The sequence below is a fragment of the Drosophila subpulchrella genome, chromosome 3R, assembly GCF_014743375.2.
Source record: "Drosophila subpulchrella strain 33 F10 #4 breed RU33 chromosome 3R, RU_Dsub_v1.1 Primary Assembly, whole genome shotgun sequence".
Classification (NCBI taxonomy): domain Eukaryota; kingdom Metazoa; phylum Arthropoda; class Insecta; order Diptera; family Drosophilidae; genus Drosophila; species Drosophila subpulchrella.
The window spans coordinates 18,273,061-18,293,774 of record NC_050609.1 but is presented as its reverse complement, the minus strand read 5'-3'; the positions used below and the strand labels follow the sequence as shown (position 1 = coordinate 18,293,774).

Here is a 20,714-nt window from a genome sequence, read left to right as displayed (position 1 = left end):
CGTCTCGCCTGTCCATCAGTGGCCAGTGCCTAATGGTTCGTTCGCATCGCATATTCCGTTTGATAAACGTCGCATCTTCGTCTCGAGACCCATTATTGACCCTTTCATGTAGTCACCTCCCACCGAGGATAGCCCCGTACCACTAACCCCTTTCCCAGGCTAATCTGATTGGAAAACACAAAAAGCCAACCATAAGAATGGAGTTAAGCGAGACGAAGAGTGCACTGAGAAAAAATGTCATTAAATGTTTAAGTATGAATATAATAGATTTCTATGTACTATCGAAAAAGATTTACTCCTTTATATCATAAGTTACATATTTATTTTAATGTCTTATTAAAATTGAGATTAATATTATTTTTTTTTACTCAATAACAACCGTCTCTTTCTTATTTCCAGCATTATTACATACCTTATGAAGATAAAGGTTGGAATAAACGTTAGAAATATAATTTGGATCATAATATCCCAGAACTCATACCGCTAAGTTTTATTTCCTGTGTGGGATTCGCAGATGGACAGGGGAAAGTACGAAGAATAATTCATAAGTCACTTGTAAAAATGTCCACAGCCATATCGGCCTTATCCACCCCCTCGCCCTTGGGCTAATGTGTGCCCGGCTCACCCCTTCGATGTCCACGGCCATGTCCATGTCGATTCGAGTGATTGACAGGACATGTCATGCATTGAATTATGATAAATTGTGGCAACTGTCAAAAGGCTGAGCTCGGGTTTCCTTTTCCTGCCCTCCGCCCGCAACCAGATTTTCCGTTTTCGGAGCGTGACCAGAGTGAATGGGTTAGTGCCTGGCATTTTAAACAATTTCATAAGCTAATATTTGAGCAGATGTCCTTGTTCGTTGCGGATTTAAAATTGCATCAATCCGATACCGACAATGGCCCGCAAATTTTTTGATAAGCGCCGCAAATATTTAAGCGCGATTCGTTCGATTGACCAAAAAAGGGGGCGGAGTCCTTCGGGTGGTGTGTCCAGCATATAAATGGTCCATCCATGACAGTTGGACCCACTATCAATCTTGGCTATCGGAGGCAAACTTTTGTTCATGCCTCTCGACCAATTTGCCAATGATTTTTATTGCATTTTTTGCGAATGTTATTTTTTATCAGCGATGAGCACCCTTTAAATGTGGTGTGTATTCAAAGGAAGATGAATTGTGAATTACAGAAAGTTTTTGTTTAGTAATATAAAGAAAATAACTCTAATTTCATTTAGAAAAATACAATAACCACTTGACAAAATCAAAAACAGGATGATTCTTTTTTAAAAATATAAAAACATAGCTCGCATTTCGGGGCACGCTTATTAAACAAAATCTATCTCAGCACAAACTTTCATATTATTTTCGAATCTCGGCTTTAATATGAGATTGAAATGTCAGTCTAATCTTCATTTGTAATTCTACCAAAGAAGATTAAGTAGTTAATATAGGGTATTTCCATTTCGGATCAATTGACTTAAAGTATTTTCCATATTTTGTTTAGGGTGTGAGGCTAGATAGCCAGCCACTTTGGTAGTGAAATATTCCGAGCAGGGACGTGCGAGTGATTCATCCTGCGCATATCCTTCAGATAAAAGTGCCTGCACGCTTATCGCGTTGACATTTGTCCTGCTCCTCGTTCGCTGACAAATTTGCAACGCCAACCAGGACAATGGGCATGAAATGGAAATGAGAATTGGAAAACGAATGACACGGTGTGGTGTCCTTTCTACTTATAGGATCCTGTATCAAAACGAACCTAGCCGAACCGAACCGAACAGAACTGAACCGGTTCTGACTTCAAGTGGCAGCAGCCAGCGCCGCAGGACATTCGCCGCCTGCCGCCGGGAGATGATTTATGTCCGGATAGTTCCTTTGTCTTTCACTCATCGGAACGCCACTCCTCGCACTCCGATTATTTTCCACTTTCTCCGCTTGTTTGCTGTTCTCACCATAAATCTCTGGGCGCCCATTTAGAAGTGACAGGCATAGCCCCCGGGAAATCCTTTCCAACCGGTTGAAAAAGTCAGCCGCGAAAATGAAATTGGCAGAGTACTACGAAAACTACAAAATTGCTTACCTATCCACTGGGATCAAAATTTAATGTAGAATATTAGAGAATTCAACCACAAACTCATTGAGGTATCCCACTTCTAAATCGGGATCCAATTACCCAAGCTATGGACTTTCGAGCCACAGTTTTGGGTCCCCATTCTGATACCCATTGAAATTACAGAAAAATCAAACATGAAAATGGACTAAAAATGGGACCATCGTTTTAGAAATATATTTAAATGCAGATTAGAAGAGAATTCAACCACAAACTCATAGAGGTATCCCACTTATAAATCGGGATCCAATTACCCAAGTTATGGACTTTCGAAGCACAGTTTTGGGTACCTATTCTGATACCCATTGGAATTACCGAAAAATCGAACATGAAAATGGACTAAAAATGGGACCATCGTTTTTGAGATATATTTTAATGCAGATTATTAGAGAATTCAACTACAAACTCATAAAGGTATCCCACTTATAAATCGGGATCCAATTACCCAAGTTATGGACTTTCGAAGCACAGTTTTGGGTACCTATTCTGATGCCCATTGGAATTACAGAAAAAAATTTTAATTACCCATGTTATGGAATCTAGAAGTACAGTTTTGGGTTCCCTGTTTGGAAACCATTGGAAAATGGAACATGAAAATGGCTTAAATATAGCACCCTCGTTTAAAAAGAATATTTGTATGTAGATTATTAAAGAATTCAACCACAAACTCGTAGAGGTGTACCACTTCTAAATCGGGATCCGATCACCTAGGGAATTTATAAATGCAGTTTTGGGTTTAAATTCAAACATAATCCACCCACCTTTCTGAGATTCTCTATTCACTTTCTCCCACTCTCGCTTTCGACAGAGTTGTAGGTGGGGGTCATTCCCCACTTGAGGCTGCATCACGCAAATGATTAAAATTCAACAAACATCGGTCGGGAAAATGCGAGAGGAGCATCCAGCCAAGAAGCATAAGCATTGTCGCCTTCGGATGTACCAGCATATACCGGCTTCCAGCTTTATTGAAATGTCTTAGCAGCTGTCCAAACATCCTTCCCGCTGAATCCTTGCAGGGGAGAAAAGGATTCTGCTGATTTAGCATATTGACTCCTTGCCAAGGAGCGAACTTATACAAGATTTATGCGCCCGACGCACGCCAGGCGACAGTCGAGATAAAAAGGATTCGTATAACTCACGCCCGGCCAAAGGACAACCAGAATGGGAGCACTGGGGAAAAAATATTTACAAATTTCACTAACCTATTAGAACAAGTTTCTAGAAGTCAAATTTTATTCTACAAACTTTTTGAAACTTTATTTTTATGAAAATATTTTAAGTTTTTGATATATTTAAGTATCAACATCATAATCATCTATTAGCATGTTTTGTTAATTTGTCTTAGCGTTATATGTATAATAATATTATGACTGTTAAAAAAAAGTTACATATAAAAACTAATTTGAACTAAAAATCCAATTGCATTTAGTTCATACAAAATATGTTCCTCTTGAAAGGTTCCGCATCACAAATATTAATATTAAAATATATCCAAAAAATAAGCTTTAATGTTTTTATTTTTTCTCAGTGCAGGATAGAAAATTTAGAGCTTGGGGAGGGCAGTGCAATAAATTGTATTTGCATATTAGCACACTACCGAAAAGGAAGCCGGGGGAAATGAAGAGGCTGCGCCCTTTTATCTTGGGGACAGGGAATTCCAGAGCGAGCAGGACCGGGTGACCACTGACCTTGTGTCCCGGGGGGTGGTGGGTGCCAAACGGCCATTAGGCAGAGCATCTTAAGTACCAAATCTTGCTTAAATTGGAAATAAATCATTAAAAATATGTCCACAAGCGGTGAGGAGCAGAGGGGGCTGCTGAATCCTTTGAGCTGTTTGCCGAAAGGGTTTGCAACAATTTCCAGAATTTGCGGCATTCACATGTGGGCTGGATTTTTGGGAGGGGGTTGAGAATATGGGCTTGTAATTCCCTTTGATTTATAAAGATAACGACGCAGTGTCGTGTTTAATTTGCAGCCCACCTTCTCCCCCTCCGATATTTACATACATAAATCCTGACACAGGACTCTTGTCCATTTGGTCATTTGGCAGGAGTATGACTTATGGGTCCCGGCCGCAAAGTTTGGTAATTATGCATGGCCCAGACATATTACTTTCGCTATACTTCGGTCCCCTTTGTCTCAGTCGGGCATCTTCAAACAGGGGGTTGACATTTTTTAACTGACCACTTTCAATGCCACAAGGGAACTGCCAAAGTTTTGGGCCACAAACTTTGGCTTGACATGGCTAAGATGAAGATTAGGTCCTGTCCCTAGCACTGAAAAAATACGTTTTGGAAGGCCAAGGCATCTAAGAATAAAATAAATAACATTTTATAACTTATACTATTTTAAGTACATACATAAGCATGTTCAAAATCATATCACAAAATATTAATAAAGGTTTAATTTATTATTGCCAGTCAGTTCTTTAAATCTTAAAATAACCAACATTGCAAACTGAAAATTCAAATTTTTATAAAAGGAACCCGACTTTCGATTTTAGTTCCCGAATATATATAAACTTTTTGGCAGTGCTGTAACTTTGGTTATCGACTGTTGTGTTTATTGCCTGTCCCTCTGACTTTTTGGCCCCGAACAGTTCAATGGCCACCAGTATCAACTACGAATTTCCCCAGAGGGTCATTCCGTGGCGAACTTATGCACCCAGGTTGGTATTCTGGGATGGGGATAGGGATCGGGATCTGAGTGGTGAGTCAGTTGGGAGGCCAGTCGAATAAAAAGCTGATTTGCATGCTCCTCCGCAGCCTCGGACCTCGAGCATTAAAACTAAAGAGCAGCATCAGCAGCAGGACATGAAAAAAGGACCTGCAACGTGTGAGGTTAAATAGATTTGACGCCAGGACATGGGCGGGGTACTCGCCCCCTTTCGCCTGTCTGCCCCACGCGCAGTTATGCCGCAGACATGGCTCGCTTTTGATTTAAGCGCATTGTTTGCGTTAAATATTTGCCATGCCGGCCACGTTACCTCCCCTCCTTTGGCCAAGCCAAACCAAAACCACCTAGGACCATTTCCTACAGCCAGGACCAGGACGAGGAAGAGGACCAGGACCCGGAGCCAAAGCCAGAGCCACAGCTGCAGCCAAGAGCTTCGGGCTGAAAGGGAGTGGTCTGAACCTGAACCTGAACCCGAACCACGAACCCCCTTTTTCCAAACTCCGAAAGTCAGTGTGACACGAGGCACTGGAGAGGATGAAACGTTTCTGCACTGGGAGAAATATTTGAGAGAGTTTGTGAGACCTGAATGTCGGAAAATTAAAAACCAGGAAAAGATCTAAACATTTTTCAAGCCTAATATATATATATAAATCTAATTACTCAAAGCTAAGAATCAACGCTTACATTTTTAAACCTGTGAGTGTATTTGCTAAGGTTCTTCCCTAGGATAATTTAGAATAACTTTTTAATCATCTCAGAAAAACCTTACAATGTAGTAAACATTTGTATCCTCTTAACTTATGCAAAATATATACCTTAAGTCACAGAAGTCTCCTGTATAAAATTCGTAAGGATAAAAATTGTACAACAATTTATTAAAATATGAAATCAGTATAGGGATCCTATATATTATATATTCTTAAGTCCCTATAATAGTTTTTTTTTCTGTGTACCTTCCTTGCTAATCGGACGAAGCAGTACTTCCCTCCCAAGGACCAAGACGCTCATCTGCGGGCTAAGAAGCGAGCAATCCTCGCCTCGTGTTTGATTTCCGCTTTCAGCTCCTTGACTCGCCGGGCACACACATCCTTGGGCGAAGAAGAAGTCCTTCGTCCCGCCAATCCGCCCCGCGGCCAAGCAGCTTAAACTTCACACGCAGACACGTCTGCGGGAAAGTGGAAAATTGGGTGGTACGGGGATATTTTGTGGGCAATATGGGGGCCCCCTCACTCAGAAGACGCATGAAGTGCATTAGTTGCAATTGAATTTGTACATTGTGTGTGGCAGTGAGAACGGGTGAACCAGACTCCTTTCGAGTGCAATTTTGTTGCCGAGCTGAAATTGGGTTCCATATTGCCACTCAGCGAACATTGTACAGATGTGGCTAAATCCACGCTCCAACGACCACATCCACATCTCCCGGCAAAGTTAATTAGAAAGCCGGGCAGGTACTCGGTAGCTGCTTCAAAGACGCTAATTGAACTGCCACAGCTGGACTTGAGCTGCGATTATCGGCTAAACTAAGGGAGTTGACCCCATCCCAGGTCACCACACAGAAAACAAAAGTGATTCTGCCCCGAGGGGCACTTATCGTTTGCCACACATCAATCGAAACTCAACTTATTCTTTTCTTTCATGAAATATTTTACTCCAGTAAGTGTGGCGGCAGAGCGTCGGCAAGCAAACCCAAAAATACCATATTATACCATTAAAAATTCTATCCACCCATCCAATAAATACAAATTTCCAAAGATTTTGGGTTCTTGATGATTATAAGCGACAATGGTCGCGCTTTATTGAAAGATTCTTTGTGTTCTTTGAGAGTCTGCTGGATCGATCCAACCCGATCGCTTATACAAAATATATATATATATATTTAGGTATATAATTAGAAGTGTAATCGATTCATAAGGTAGTACATAGTAAATGTTACATATTCCGTATATTATTACTTTATTATTATTATTATAAATAGAGACAAATACGCATATCATGAGTGATTTATGTATGAATGTGTTAAGTGCTAAATGTGGGGAGTACAATATATGCTTGTAGTGTGTGTCTAGAATTATCTTTTCTTTTCTTTTATTTTTTTTTATATATTTTTTTAGTTTGATGATTTAATGCCAATGATGAGTGTAGATGAATGTGGATGAGGGTGTGAGTGTCTAGATGAGTGTGTGTATTGAGTGTGTGTGTTAGCTTAGAGAGAGGCTGGCAAAGGATTATTGCTGCTGGTATCGATAGACGATATTCGATAAGCTTCTACGGGTTAGCTTTCTCCGAGTTAAGATTAATTTTACATATTTTTGTTAGCTTTTTGGTTTGGTTTTCTTCGGTTGGTTTTTCGGAAGCAAAGTTGGGCTGAAACTATGGATCGAACAGAGTTCACGGTGTGGTTCTCAGACTCCGCCTGCCTATCGACACTAATCGATATTTATCGATCAGTTTGCCATTTCAACTTTGTTTCGATAAAAGATCCTCTCACAATAAAAACAATTTGTACTTTCGAAAAGGGGGAGGGGCGCTTTTGCTTTTGCTTTCGCTGACTGCTTTCTCTGCTTTCTCACTGGCTCTCTTCGCTTTCTTCGCTCTCTGCCTTCTTCGCTTTCTTCGTTTGATTCGCTAGGATTTGTTTAGGGTTATCTTTTTTTTTGCATTTTGTTACATTTGTGTAGGATGCAGGAGTGCTGAGGTTCATGTTTTTTGTATCGTTCAATGTTACTTTGTAATTTCTCTCCGCTCGCTCTTCGCTTTGTATATTTGCTTTAGTTTTCAACAAGGAAATCAAAGGATGCTCGCTTTTTTGTTAGCTTAGTAAGAGATACACAATAAATATTCGTTTTACATTTGCTTTCCAGGCAAAACCGAAAATGGAGGAGTGCCAAGACAGGACGAAGGATCTACATATTGTTTTCGATTTTTCCGGTTTCGGCATTAGCCTATTTTGGACCCCCGTCCTGCGGCACATTTGTCTATTTTTAGCAAGTATTTTATTTGATTTCTTTACACATGTAATTGTATTTTTTTGTGGTTTTTGTATTTTGTTTTTGTTCAGGTCCAAAATCAAATTTGACTAATTCAAGGAATTAAAGTTTCATTGCATCTAAATAAGGTAAAGTGTACTTTGTTTAATATTATTATCTTATTATTTGCATAAATTTCCTTTTCAATAATAGAAACGAAACAAAAAACTTAAACAAAATTCCACTATGGCTCCTCTTCAACTTCTCGCTCTCTTTTTCATCTCCATTTCTCACTTTCTCCGCTTTCCTGCTTTCTTTTGAGCCTCGAAGTTTGAAAGAGACGGAATACTAGTTTTAACTAAATAAACGGAATTTAACACAAAATCCTTGGCACGATGCATCCCGTTTTGGATCCTTTGCAAAAGGGGCGGGGGTGGTGGGCGTGTCCTTGGGCCGGGCGGGGCGTGGTCAACGCCTTTACCTGAGCAGCAGAAATTCTTCTATGTGAGTAGGCGCGACCACGCCCAGCCGAGGTTTCAGGACCCCCGTCCCGCCCCCTCATAAAAAAAGGACCTTCAGGATGACCAGTGTCGGTGTGTTGGTGTGTGTACGAGTGTGTGTGTGTGGGTGAGTGAGTATGAGTGAGTGTGTGTGTGTAGGTGTGTATGAAATATGAAATACTTATAACGAAACATACAAGGATCAATCTCCAATAGATTATTAAATAGTACAATGAAAACTTCATATACAATATATGCCATATATAATAGATACTCGATACTCGATATACGATACTCGCAGTGCGTAATGCGTAATAATGCAATAATAATAGCCAAGATCAATATATGTTAAAAGATATACATGTATAAAGTCCCTACAATATGGTACTCCTCTCTTTACCGACTTGACTTTTTTTGTTGAGCTGGGGTTTTTTTTTCGATTTTTTGGGAGTTCGATTTGTGGGAGTGGCAGCTTCGATATTCTTTGTTTTTTGGCAGCGTTCTTGGTCTATATGTATATGAGTATTTATATATAATATTTATCGGGGAAACATTAAAAGTTTGCATTAATTTACTTTAGTTTACTTGATTTGGTTTAGTTTAGTTGAGATTGCATGCATTTTGATGTATGTATGGTATTTGCTTAGGTAATTATTTGTTATCTTTCTTTGCCTTTGTATAATAAATTGCTCTTGAATTTTACTATTAAAATTTCTCATAACTCGCCTTTAAAAAAATGCTCGTTTCGTTTTGCTCGTTTTTGTTTGGAGTGTATAAGTGATTTTCATAATATTTTCGTTAGTTTTGCTTTTTGGTTTTTGTTTTTCGTCATTTAACATTTATATGTATATTTGTAAGAATTAAACTAGAAAAATTCTAATCTGAGGTAATTATTCCATTAATTTGTATTCGTGTGTGTGAGTGTGTTAAGAGAGTGAGTATAATGATGGACCCCTTTTGAACCCTTTTTGGGAAAAAGGGGGTTAGTTGGGAAGCGTGCTTAGCCTAGAGCTTAGATTTCTATGCCTGGAGGTCCTTAGGGGACCCAAAAGCGATTCTACTTAGCGAGTGATTAACTTTTGTTTACTTCGAGGCAGCCACAAAAATGTATCTTTTTCAATTTTGATTAACTTAGGGGGAGAATCTCTATCTCGAATGCCGGCGATTGTGTAAATTTCGTCACAGTTATGAGTTTTCGAAAAGTGCATGATTGTTTCGTTTCCTAGCAGATGTGATGCAGACTCATTTTCAAGTTTTCGTGGAAGAACTAAACCTAAGCTTACCGAAGTACTCGTACAATATCCAAAATAGACGATCGAATTCGATTCCTATGCGAATTTTACAAATTTCAAGCCAAAAAATATACCACATATGATTTCCTTAAATTTCATTTGATTTCAGATCTCTTTCATCTTTAATGCGCTCACAGTTGGTGTTCCGAATCCGAATCCGAGTATACGAATTTACGAATCTAAATACAAGTATATATAATCCTTAATCTCTTTCGAACTTAAGTGCTAAGCCAATGCTCACAGATGTTGAGTTTCCTTCGCGTTTCTCATCTTCTTCCCTATCAATTTCAATTTCAAATTCAATTTTGCAATTACCAATTAAATATCACATATCGGGGAGCTCTTTTCAATCGGAAATCAAGTGAATCCAAAATGCAAATTCAAAATTAAATGGGTTTCAGTTGCAAAATGATTGTTAATGATGCCAATTTTAGTGCTTATCAACTATTTTGTGGCTGTCCTGCTTTTCGCTTAGCCTAAATGATTCGTTTCGAATGATTCGATTGGAATGATTTGATTTGCTTTGGTGTTGTCTTCTTGCGCGTGACTATATAACTCTGAATATCCCTAAGATAATGGAATGCGATGATACGAGTGGGGTCCTGAGACTGTGGCAGTGTGTGTGTGTGGCGTTTGCCTGTGTGTGTGATATGACTGACGTGACTGGAGATGAGATAATATGACATGGAGATGGAGTTGATGACTACTAACTCGTAATACGTATTCAAATTTACACTGAAAGTCCTTCATCTCGTCTTCTTCTAAATCCTCTGCTCTCTTCTCTTCCCATTTCAATCTTCAAATCTTCTATCATCGATCATCGATCTTCGATTCTTGGTTTGTTTTTTTTTGGTTCTGCATCTGAGGTATTGTCGGGTGCTAAAGAGCCACACACTCGGCTACAAACGTTTCAACAATGAGGTAGAAAGTTCTGTTTGCTTTTGTTGCTTCGTAGTTAGTCTCTGTGTTCGCTGGAAGTCCTTGAATTCTTGATTAGTTCGCATACCTGAATTGCCTGGATGTTCTATATAGTACTTATGCTTTATCTTTATCATCTTGCCTTGCTTGGAGTTTATTTCAGTCAGTCAGTCTTGGATCACAATTTCAAGTATCGACACACACGCGCACAGGATCAGTCCTTCGATTATCGGTTATCGCTTTTCGCTTCTCGGTCTCTTTATCCCTATACTCTATATACTCTATATATCTGAAGCTTAGGCTATACTATAGTTCTAGTCTAGGGTAATACATGATCCTACAGAGAACAAAACACAACATCGAGGGTTATAAGTTAAAAACGAACTGTGGGCACTGCTAAAACCTAAGTACAACACATAGACACGACTTGGACTGGTGACTTATAGCGAAATAAATGGCAACGATTGTTCGACAATTCATACTCCACATCAGCACGAGTGCGCCTCAAAAAAGTAATATAATATTTAAGTAGATATAGTGTGTGGTGTGTAGTGTAGTGTGTGGTTTAGTGTAGCGTAGTGTTTCCTACTATATAATCTATTAGCTAAATCAAAAAGCCCAGAGGCGGCGAGTTGGGGCTTTTGCAGTTTCCGCAGATTGGCTGCCTTATGGGGCCTTCGCTCGTATTGCTTGCTCAACACTCCAGTTTTTGGTAGGTCACCAGTGGTGGGTCACCTAAACGCCTACGCCTACGCCTAGTAATAATGGATCTTTCGAGGACCCAAAGATCCGATCAACCGACTGTTGGTCCACTTAACCAGCGGTTCGTCACACATCGGTTCTTTTTCTGCTCGCTTACTTAACTCTAGGGATAATTCCAATACAATATTCAAATACAATACCAATAGCAATACGGACACGAATTATAGTAAGTAAACCAAATTCGTTTCTAGCAAAACCTGTGCAAAATGCCAAAAATGCAACTAAAGTTTTCTTTGGGGATCTCTCCGTTTCCTTTCTTTATACATATGTATCTTCTTGACTTGCTACCATATATGTAAAATACACTTAAATGCTAAACAAGTGCAGCCCATTCTTTGGGATGAGGCCGATGACGACCTCAAGCGAACTTAGGTTGGTGTTTATAAAGTTTAAAGAAACTGGGGGACCTGGGATAGGTATTACGATAGGTATTTAGGAATTACGAAGAATTGATTTAAGGTTTGTACTTTGGCATGAAATCTTCAACTTAACGAGAACAAACGTGAACAAAAATTCGACTACAACATTGACCATCATCTTTCTCATCTCAGCTTTCTGCGCTTTCAACTCAAAATTCAACTAAGAAATTGATTTAGTGCATCAGGGGACGCAGGTAACTCAGTAAGCAAGTTAGCTAAGGAACGGAAAGGGTATAATCCAAAATCGGGGGACTAGGCTGGGGGATCTAAATAAATCGTTGCATACTCCACATACAACTCGGGGTGCTCTAAGCTATATCTTCTGATTTAAAAGCTGCGATTAACATGTTCCTACGTCGAGTAAAATATGTACTTTAAGACTCTATCGATGTGACTAAACTGAGGTAGCTGCTAAACTAAGTCGCGATCGGAGGAAACTGGATCGGGAACCAAAGTCGTTGGGTAGTTTCCTACCAGATGCTAAGCAATACATTTCGGTAAAGGTTCTTCTGCTCCTTCTAGTCGGCAGTTTGTCGTCCGGCATTTTGTTATATCTTCGTTATCAATGCAGTTGCAACCGAAAAAATACAGAGTACCAAATAAAATGTGGGGGGAAATAAAACCAAAAGACAAATTATTAAAAATATTTCATTTAATCATTTGAAAATTCAACAAAAATTCAATATTAATTGTAGTAATAATAATAGCAGAAAGTAATGTAATTTTTGTCCTTTTTTCGTTTTTTTTATTGAAATACAATTAAATTTATTTAGTTTTCCATACGGAGTACGAATAATAATAATAAAAATCAACTAAAATATTCAACTAAATTACATTAAAAGTAGACATTCAAGTTGAATTGCCAAAATGTGTAGGAGAGGAGGAGCGTAGGGGGAGAGGGGGCTTAAACACTGGGCGAGGGATTGATTCCTTGTGGGGATCGGGATTGGGGATCATAGGGATTTGTGTATAACATAAAAAGGTACAAAGTATACATATATTACACATTATGAATTAGGCATAAACAAAAGTGTGCTAAGTGTGTATATTTAATTAAACAAAAATTACATTCGGGTGGCAATAAAATCAATCTATAAATTTGGTGGATGGGTTCGGGGGGATTACAGAGTGGGTTCCTTTTTTGGGAGTATAATTTCGGAAATATCTGCTGCGCTATATTGCCTTGGCCTTGGGGAATCGGAGGAGGATCGCGGTTGAAAGTGCCTAAACTTCACCAATTTGTACATTTCGTCATCAGATGATCTGAGAAAGCTCGGAGGGAGCCATCAAAAATTGGTTTTTAAGAATTTCGGTTAAAGTTTAAACATTTTGCTGCTGCTACACGGGTTTTGGCATGTTCCAGTAACTGAAGATCGTCAAAAGATCGAAAAAGGGGGTAAAGGCGCGCAAATATTTCATTCGTTTAACATAAAATATAAGTGTGTTTTTATTGAGTAGAAATTATGAACTAAACAAAAACTGCTTTTAATCGTTTATAAATTGATTACTTGATTTAAACGTACATATTTTGTTTTACTTTGCCTTGATTTATCATAGTTTAATATGCATTTAGAAAACATTGTTATTTGTTATTTGTTATTCGTTATTTGTTATTGATTTTTGCTAAGGAGGTAATATAAATTACATTTTAATGTGTTTTACTCTCGCTCAAACGCCATCTCTTCGTCATTTCTTAAAGACTCCTACTATGTTATCCTTTGCCGTCTAGGGTTTACGATTCATTAGAGTTAGTTGTGATCGGAAGTCTGACTATTACTGTTTTAGGGCTCTCTATAATTCGATTCTCTCCTTCGTCTTCTTGGTGGCTGAGGTGGGCATAAGTTTGTGTTTCATTTATTTCTCGACTGGACGCCATCGAAACTTCGTCCTAGCACATTTAACTAAAACAAACACTGAATCAAACTAAAACACGGGCTGACTTACGTAGTAGTTGGTGGTGCGGGTGCTACTGCCTTTTGTCCTTAAAAAGGCAGCCTTAGCTTGCGTAGAACTTATTACCAATATAATTTGTAGTGTAGTGTAGTGTAAGGGCTAAAGGTTACTCCAATTAAATATCTATATAACTATATGCTGTATCTGTGTCTGTGTGTCGTGTGTCATGTTTTTTGTGTGGGGTTTGCCTATAAATAAGTTCACTTCCTCTCCTTCCTCCTGCGCGTACATGTATATTAGATTAAAACCTTAAATTTAGACGAAAATTATATATAACTGTGCCAAACCTATATATAATCCTCTCAAGTAAATGCCAAAAGTGTCGCTTGTCGTTAGTTTCTATCAATTTAGGTTTAGGTTTAGGTTTAGGTTAGTTAGGTGTAGGTTTATAGGGTATAGGGTATGTACTTATAAACTTAACGGTAGTTCTATATAAGTAGGCATAACGAAGTCGTCTCGTTACTGTAGGTTTTGTATACAAAAAAGATTTACTATCACTCAGTTTGTCCCTTCTTGCGTTCTGAAAAAATTGTCGTTAAATTAACGTGTATTATTTGGTATGTAAAATGGCGGCAATGCTAAATGCCCAAAAGGAGGCGCTCAATTTGTGATTACTGGAAAAACTGCAGCACATGCAAGTTTAAGATCCCATTCCTGATCCCCAGGGTTTTTGTATTTCAAGCAGGTCCCTCACCAAAAGTCACCAAAGGGGGTAAATCGGGGTTATTGTAGGATTTTGGGAAGGGTAACTCACAGATATTTGAGGATGGTTTTTAATTCTTTTTGAAAAAATTCCAGGCAATGCCTTGATGGAAACACAGAAGTATATATCCGATTAATATCACACTGCTGAAAAACTATCCAAAATAATCGGAAACAATAGAGAAAAACTGCCTACTCCAGGAGCATTCAATATTGCTTCCGGGGTTGGTGCTTTAAATTTTTCTCAAGAATTAGAAGTCCTTTGAAAGGATAATTTCACAGGGTATGAGCAAATTGGGGGTTTTCACAGTTTGGCTGTCTGATTGCAGGCAATTTGGTTTGGGGTTTGGGTTTAGACATTTTCTGAAAATGTTTGTTCTCAACTTGGTTTCACATGGGAGTTTTTTTTTGGGCCATTGCCTAGTCACAATTTGGTGTGGATTTAGGATTTTTTATAAAAATTTCGTTCCTTTCGAACAGTCACAGTGAAGGTTTTTAAAAGTGTCGAATCTTCTCGCTAACATATGTTTTCCGAAAAGGAATACATTTTGGAGAAGGTCCGACACTCCGCTCACAGATGATTTGACGAAACTTACGGGGTCTACATTTTAGGGTTCGTAACGAACACGAGGGTTTCGGGGAATGGGGTTTTATAACACAGTTCCTGCTGATCAATTTTTTAAGTTTAGGCTGCCCAAACATATTCTCACAGAGGGGGGTTTTACTTTTAATTTCATTAAAATTACTCACAATTTTAAAATGGGAAAAAAAGAACTCAACAGTTTCTGCTGATCTTGTTTAACGTTTAGCTGTCCTTAACGTTTTTTTCACAGATGGTGTCATATCAAAGGGGTTTAATTTTTAATTTTATTAAAATTTTCACAGAATTTTAAAATAGAAAATAAATAAAACCTAAATGGAAAATTTAACACAGATTTAGAGAGTTAAACTGGTTGTCACAGATGTTGGTCATATCAAGTGGAGTTTTACTTTCAATTGCATTAAAACTTTCACAGAATTTTTGGAAAAGAAATATAATTAGTTTTTAAGGTTTAGGTTGCCTAAGGTCCTTTCACAGTTGGGATCATATCAAGTGGGTTTAATTTTTAATTTTATTAAAATCTTCACAGGGTTTTTGTAAATAATTTAAATTGAGGAAGGGAGAATATAAAATTGGAGGTGAAGAAAAGGTGTCCTAAACTATTTTTCACAGAAGGGTCATATCAAGTGGTTTTTTTATTTTCAATTGAATTAAAAATTTCACAGATGGGGGATGCCAATCATTTAAAGTTCAGACTGCCTAAACATTTTCACAGTTTTGAGAGGGATGGGAACAAGGAGATTGGGACGGACTTTACCCCAGGGATTTGGTGACTTTTCTAAGCACGGAATAAACACAAAACAGGAAACATTGAACCGCTCTATAAATTGTTGGATGTTTGCTCGCATACCATATTTAAAATTTAGAAAAATCGACCTTACAACCTACTAAACCTATCGATAGTGAGTGCCTGCATGTGTGTTTGGTCGCACCTGCGGGGTCGTCACTCTACCTTTAGAGATCCATCACATACGGCTGCTCTGCTATTTAAGACAAAGAGAAGAACCCTAGACATATACAAAGATCGCTATAACCTAACACTTAGCTTAATAATTAATGATCACGCTGCGCCGAAAGTAGTTTTATTATATTTTCTTTTTTTTGTGGACTTAACTAAGAGAGTTTGGGGGCGTGGGTGGGGGTGGGCTGCTTGAAATACTCCTGAAAGGGGGTGGTAACAATGGTGACCTTGTTGCATGTGCCGCCTGGCTGCTATGAGTGTGTGTGTGAGTGGGTGGGTGGGTTATTTAGGGGTTGAATTAATCTGAGGACCTAACTGAACTGTTCTGAACTGGAGGGAGAAACTTAATCGGCTCTAGAGGTTCTCGTTTCGCTTACTAAAACTAGGAATAATTACCAATCGCTTAGGTAAAGATGTGCAACTTATCGTTTATGTTGTTTTGTTAAATTTAGGTTTTGTAATTTTACGTTTCATAAATTGTAGCAAATGTTTCATGTTCTCCCCTTCTTTTTTAAACTCTCCTACTCTACTCCTTCTCCTTTTTTGCTTTTCATCCATCCTTTTTGTGTTATTGAGCAGCACAGCAATTATCATGATTTGTTTAAACAATTTAATGCCCTGCCTTCAATTTTTGCTAAATAAAACTTGTCCCTCAATCGTGATGTAAATGTGTTTCTTTTTTTGTCCCTCTTTCCTCGTTTTCCTTTTTTTTTTGTTTTACATTTCGCTTTGTTTTTTTTTTTTGGTAAAATGTATAAAAAATTTGCTTTATAAAATAAAACTAAAAATTGCTTCTTCTTTTTTTGTTTAGGTAGGTGTGTAAACAAAGAACTAAAAAAACTCAACAAAAATAACAAGAAATTGTTTTTAGTTTGCATTGTTTTCTCTCGGTTTTTAGATGTGTGTGTGATTGTATAAAAAATCAAATGATTTTAAAAACTAAAACATTCGCTTCTCCACCTTCTCCTGCTTACTCTTTTTCGTTATTCTTTTTTTTGTTTGATAAATTTAGCTAGAGTAACAAATGCTGCAGGCTTTGTTTTTAGTTCATGTTGAGATAGTCGTTGAAGAGCTGCATGCAGGCAGCGGCGCCTCCAGTGGGCTCCTCATTGTACAGCTGACTGGCGTACTCGGGAAACCTCCAGATATTGGCCGCCTCCAGGAGTTCCCCGGCGGAGGAGGAGGAGTTCGAGCTGACATCCGAGGCGGAGGCATCGACTTTGGCCTGCTGGCTGCTGTTATTATCCTGACTGATGCTCAGGTTGCACAGGAGATCGGTGAAGATGTCGTGGCTGCTGGCCGGTGTCCTCTGGCCAGCCGATGATCCTGATCCCGGCAGCTCCCAGATATTGGGCTTGCCATAGTGCGAGGCACTCCAGCCGTTCGAGGAGGAACTGGAGCTGGTCAACGAGGCTGTGGGCGAGGCTGCGTGTGCGGGGTGCACCTGCTGATTGTGCTGCTGCTGCTGCTGCTGCTGTTGCAACTCCTTGAATCCATCCCTGAGTGTTGCTGCTGCTGCCGCTGCATTTTGCGGGGAACTCTGGGCCGCCGCCCACAGCATCATCTTGGAGCCATCGTTGCCATGACTGCTGGCCGTCGGACTCAACGAGGGCTGCGATCCGCTGCCCGAGGAGCAGCCGCTGCTGCTGCTGGAGCAGCCCCACAGGGCCGAGATGGCATCGCTCTGGCCCCAAGTGGGCTGCATCTTGCTGCCTGGATTGCTGGCTGAATTATGGCTAATGATTAAGTTACTAATACTGCTGCTGCTGCTTATGCTGTTGTTTGTGTTTGTGTTGCTGTTGCTGTTGGTCAATAGAAGGCCCTCGAGTCCTTTCTGTGTTGCATGTTGCTGCTGTGGCGGCTGGTTGTGTTGCTGTTGGCGCTGTTGCTGCTGTTGTTGCTGTTGCTGCTGCTGGTACTTGCTCATCACATCCGCCATGGCCATCATGTTCATGGTTTTATGGGACTGCTGAGGGAAGTTGGCCCTTTGAAATGAGCTAACCGCAGGCTGATGTTGCTGTTGAGTCGGCTGCTGCTGCTGCTGCTGTTGCTGTTGCTGTTGCTGCTGCTGCTGTTGCTGCTGTTGTTGCGGTTGCTGCTGCTGCTGTCGCACCTGCTGCTGATGCTGCTGGGCATGCGGATGGGCTCCAATCAAGTCCGGATTAATCTGCTGCTGCAGCGGTGCCGAATAATCGATGGCGGCATTGTAGAGCGGCTGCTTCGCTGGCTGCTGCTTGTTCGAGTTCGATGAGATGATGGTGTTGTTGCTGCTGCAGCCGGAGGCCGTTGGAGCGCCCTGGGCATTTGGCACCTGGGTGGCGGTGGCACCTGTTCCCACGGGCGACTCCAACGGGGCCTCATGTTATGCGAGCGTCGGCAGCCGCGCCGCCGGGCTCTTGGCGTAGCAGAAGCTCAGCGGCTTCACGAAGTGCGTATCCTGCGTGTTGCAATATGGGCAGGTCACCCCGTGCGAGTAGTCACTGTAGAAGCTCAGACGCTGCTGCGGATGCATCAGCATCTTGAAGCAGTTATTGCACTGGAAAGGCAAGAAAAAGATGGGGAAACGGGGAAAAATTAAAACGATGTTCATGCAAATATGTTGGTAAAAAGAAATATATTTTATAATCAATATTTAAGGTCAAATTTAAATTATGGTTATCTTATTTTAATGCTTGGGCATAGCAGATCGTTTAGACCATTCTATGCCGCCACACGCACAGTATACAACCGCAGTCGGCAGGTAATGAGCCTTTTCATGGGTTATTTAGTGAAATTGAAGTCCAGAATACATTTTTTATTTTATTAATTTTAAACTTAATAAATATTGATATATAGAATGTGGAACATTTGTTATTTTAGAACCTAATTATTTGGTTTTTTATACCAAAATACCTTTTTTATATAGCATGTAATGGGTTGTTCACTCACCTTGAACCTCTCGGAACAGCAGGGCATGGCCGCAAAGATGTCGTAGGCGTACATGGTGCCCAGAACCAGGCTCGAGCCATCCCACGGCTCCTTGCAGAATCTGTGAACGATGCAGAAACACACAATTTATCATTTATTTATGCATTTACTACAGCCTTTCCCTTTGATGATGCTCACCTGCAGTTGATGACGCGGCTGCTGGAGGTTCCGTCCAGGCAGCTCATGCAAACACAGGTCAAGTAGAGAGTGCGTCCCTCGTATTTAACCTGAAGAAATACAATAAAAAAGAGGATTGGAGTCAGGGTTGTGAGAAAGCGGAAGCGGTGAAAAAGGTGCAGACAAAAGGACAAAAAGGGGCAGGACCCAGCCGCATAATTCAAGCAGGAGCCCAGGGGCCACCAAACCAGACACTCGCCAACAATGAAAAATTATGGCAGGAAAAAGAATGAATTGCAAGGGCGACTTCTAAGCCCCTGAACACACTATGCCAAATTTGAGGATATACCTTTGTGTTAGCCAAAAGACTTTGCATAAATAATTGGCTTTCGTTTGGTTATTAAAGTTAAGACCTTTGTTTTGATTGAGGGCTCTGAATAATGTTTAATAATTTTATTAAAATATTCCAGCAATTGTCAGGCTTAAAATAGTTGGATAATACAAGGTTCAATCAAGAGTTAAATTTAAAAAAAAAATGTACAAGTACAAAATGTAAAGAAAATATGTAAGGAGCTTATGCATTACTTTTAAAAAATCCCTCACTAAAGTAATGGGTAATCCTTGAAAATGCTCAGTAGGCAAACAGACTACCAAAGATCCTTTTGTGAGACAGTTTTCCTTTTGCTAACAAACTTGCAAAGGAATTATATTTATTTTTTCCTATTTAAATACCCTTCAAAGCCTTGGCAAGGCAAATAAACCGCCAGTTAGCAAACGGCTTCTATTGTTAGGGTATCAACTTTCCTCTTTCTGTGAAAGGGCGGGGAGGCGAGGGGTTTTTTCCCAGAGAATTGAGCGCATTCTTGCATGCCTCCTGACAAAAGGCCAAGGACTCAGAGGGAAAAGGGGTGAAAGTGGAGGAGCTGCCACTGCGACGCGACATAATAATTTCAAATAAAATGCAAAATGCATAAACTTGCCCAGGAGATTGCCGTTGGCCGCCCACGAACAGAAGACTGCGGAATTGCAGTACCGAAGTCAAAGTCAAGGGAGCAGAGGCACATACAAAGGAGCCAATTCCGATTGCAGCAGCAGCAGCTGGCAATGAATTATAAATCCAGGCTTAATTTAAAGCCCCCAGAAGTCGGGGGAAAAGAGGGATATAGCGAGACTGACAGGCGGCTAGGGAAAAGGCAGGGAAATCGGGGAAAATATAAAGCCCATGGAAGCGTAGGTCGTGCGTGTAGTACCTCCATATGAGAAATGCAAAATGTGCAAGCTGCAAACAGCAAACTGCAAAATGCAGTCTTGCCCCGGCTCTTCTTTGGGGCGCTGGCGTAATTACGCTGACTTAAATGGGTCATAAATTGCGGGGTCTGTCTGTCCCCAGAAAAAATGGGAAAAAAAATACGGAAAATAGGAGTGGCTGGCGGTCGGAGGCGACTCGAAATGAAGGAGATGGAGTAGTGTGCCCCGCTAATTGCAGCTGAAAGTTCTCGGGGGCACGTGGGCGAGTGAAAGCTGCGTGGTCGTGGGTGTGGAAGAGGTTGCCATGCCACATTTGACGTTTAATAAATGATGAGTACACAGAAAGAAAACTATAACTTGGGGTAAAACAAGGGAATTTCACTTCATATCTGAACCAAATAATTTATGCGTTAATTTGTTACTTTATAAAACAAGTTAACATAGTTTATATATTACTGAAAAATATTTATGATATTTTTTAGTCACAGAAAAATAATTAAAATACTTTTTAGTCACATAATAGT

The 20,714-nt window shown here is 39.9% G+C and overlaps 1 protein-coding gene across 1 annotated transcript in view; it reads right to left on the bottom strand.

Moving 5' to 3' along the window:
- Positions 1 to 6,556: 6,556 nt before the first annotated feature.
- LOC119545838 (headcase protein) overlaps positions 6,557 to 20,714 on the bottom strand; it is a 97,872-nt gene continuing 83,714 nt past the window's right edge. Inside the window, exons 4-6 of the mRNA XM_037851796.1 lie at positions 18,964 to 19,052; positions 18,787 to 18,886; positions 6,557 to 18,394 (exon numbers count right to left, since the gene is read on the bottom strand). Of these exons, the coding sequence (XP_037707724.1) occupies positions 18,221 to 18,394; positions 18,787 to 18,886; positions 18,964 to 19,052 (363 nt within the window). The 3' untranslated portion in view covers positions 6,557 to 18,220. The remainder of the gene's footprint in view (positions 18,395 to 18,786; positions 18,887 to 18,963; positions 19,053 to 20,714) is intronic.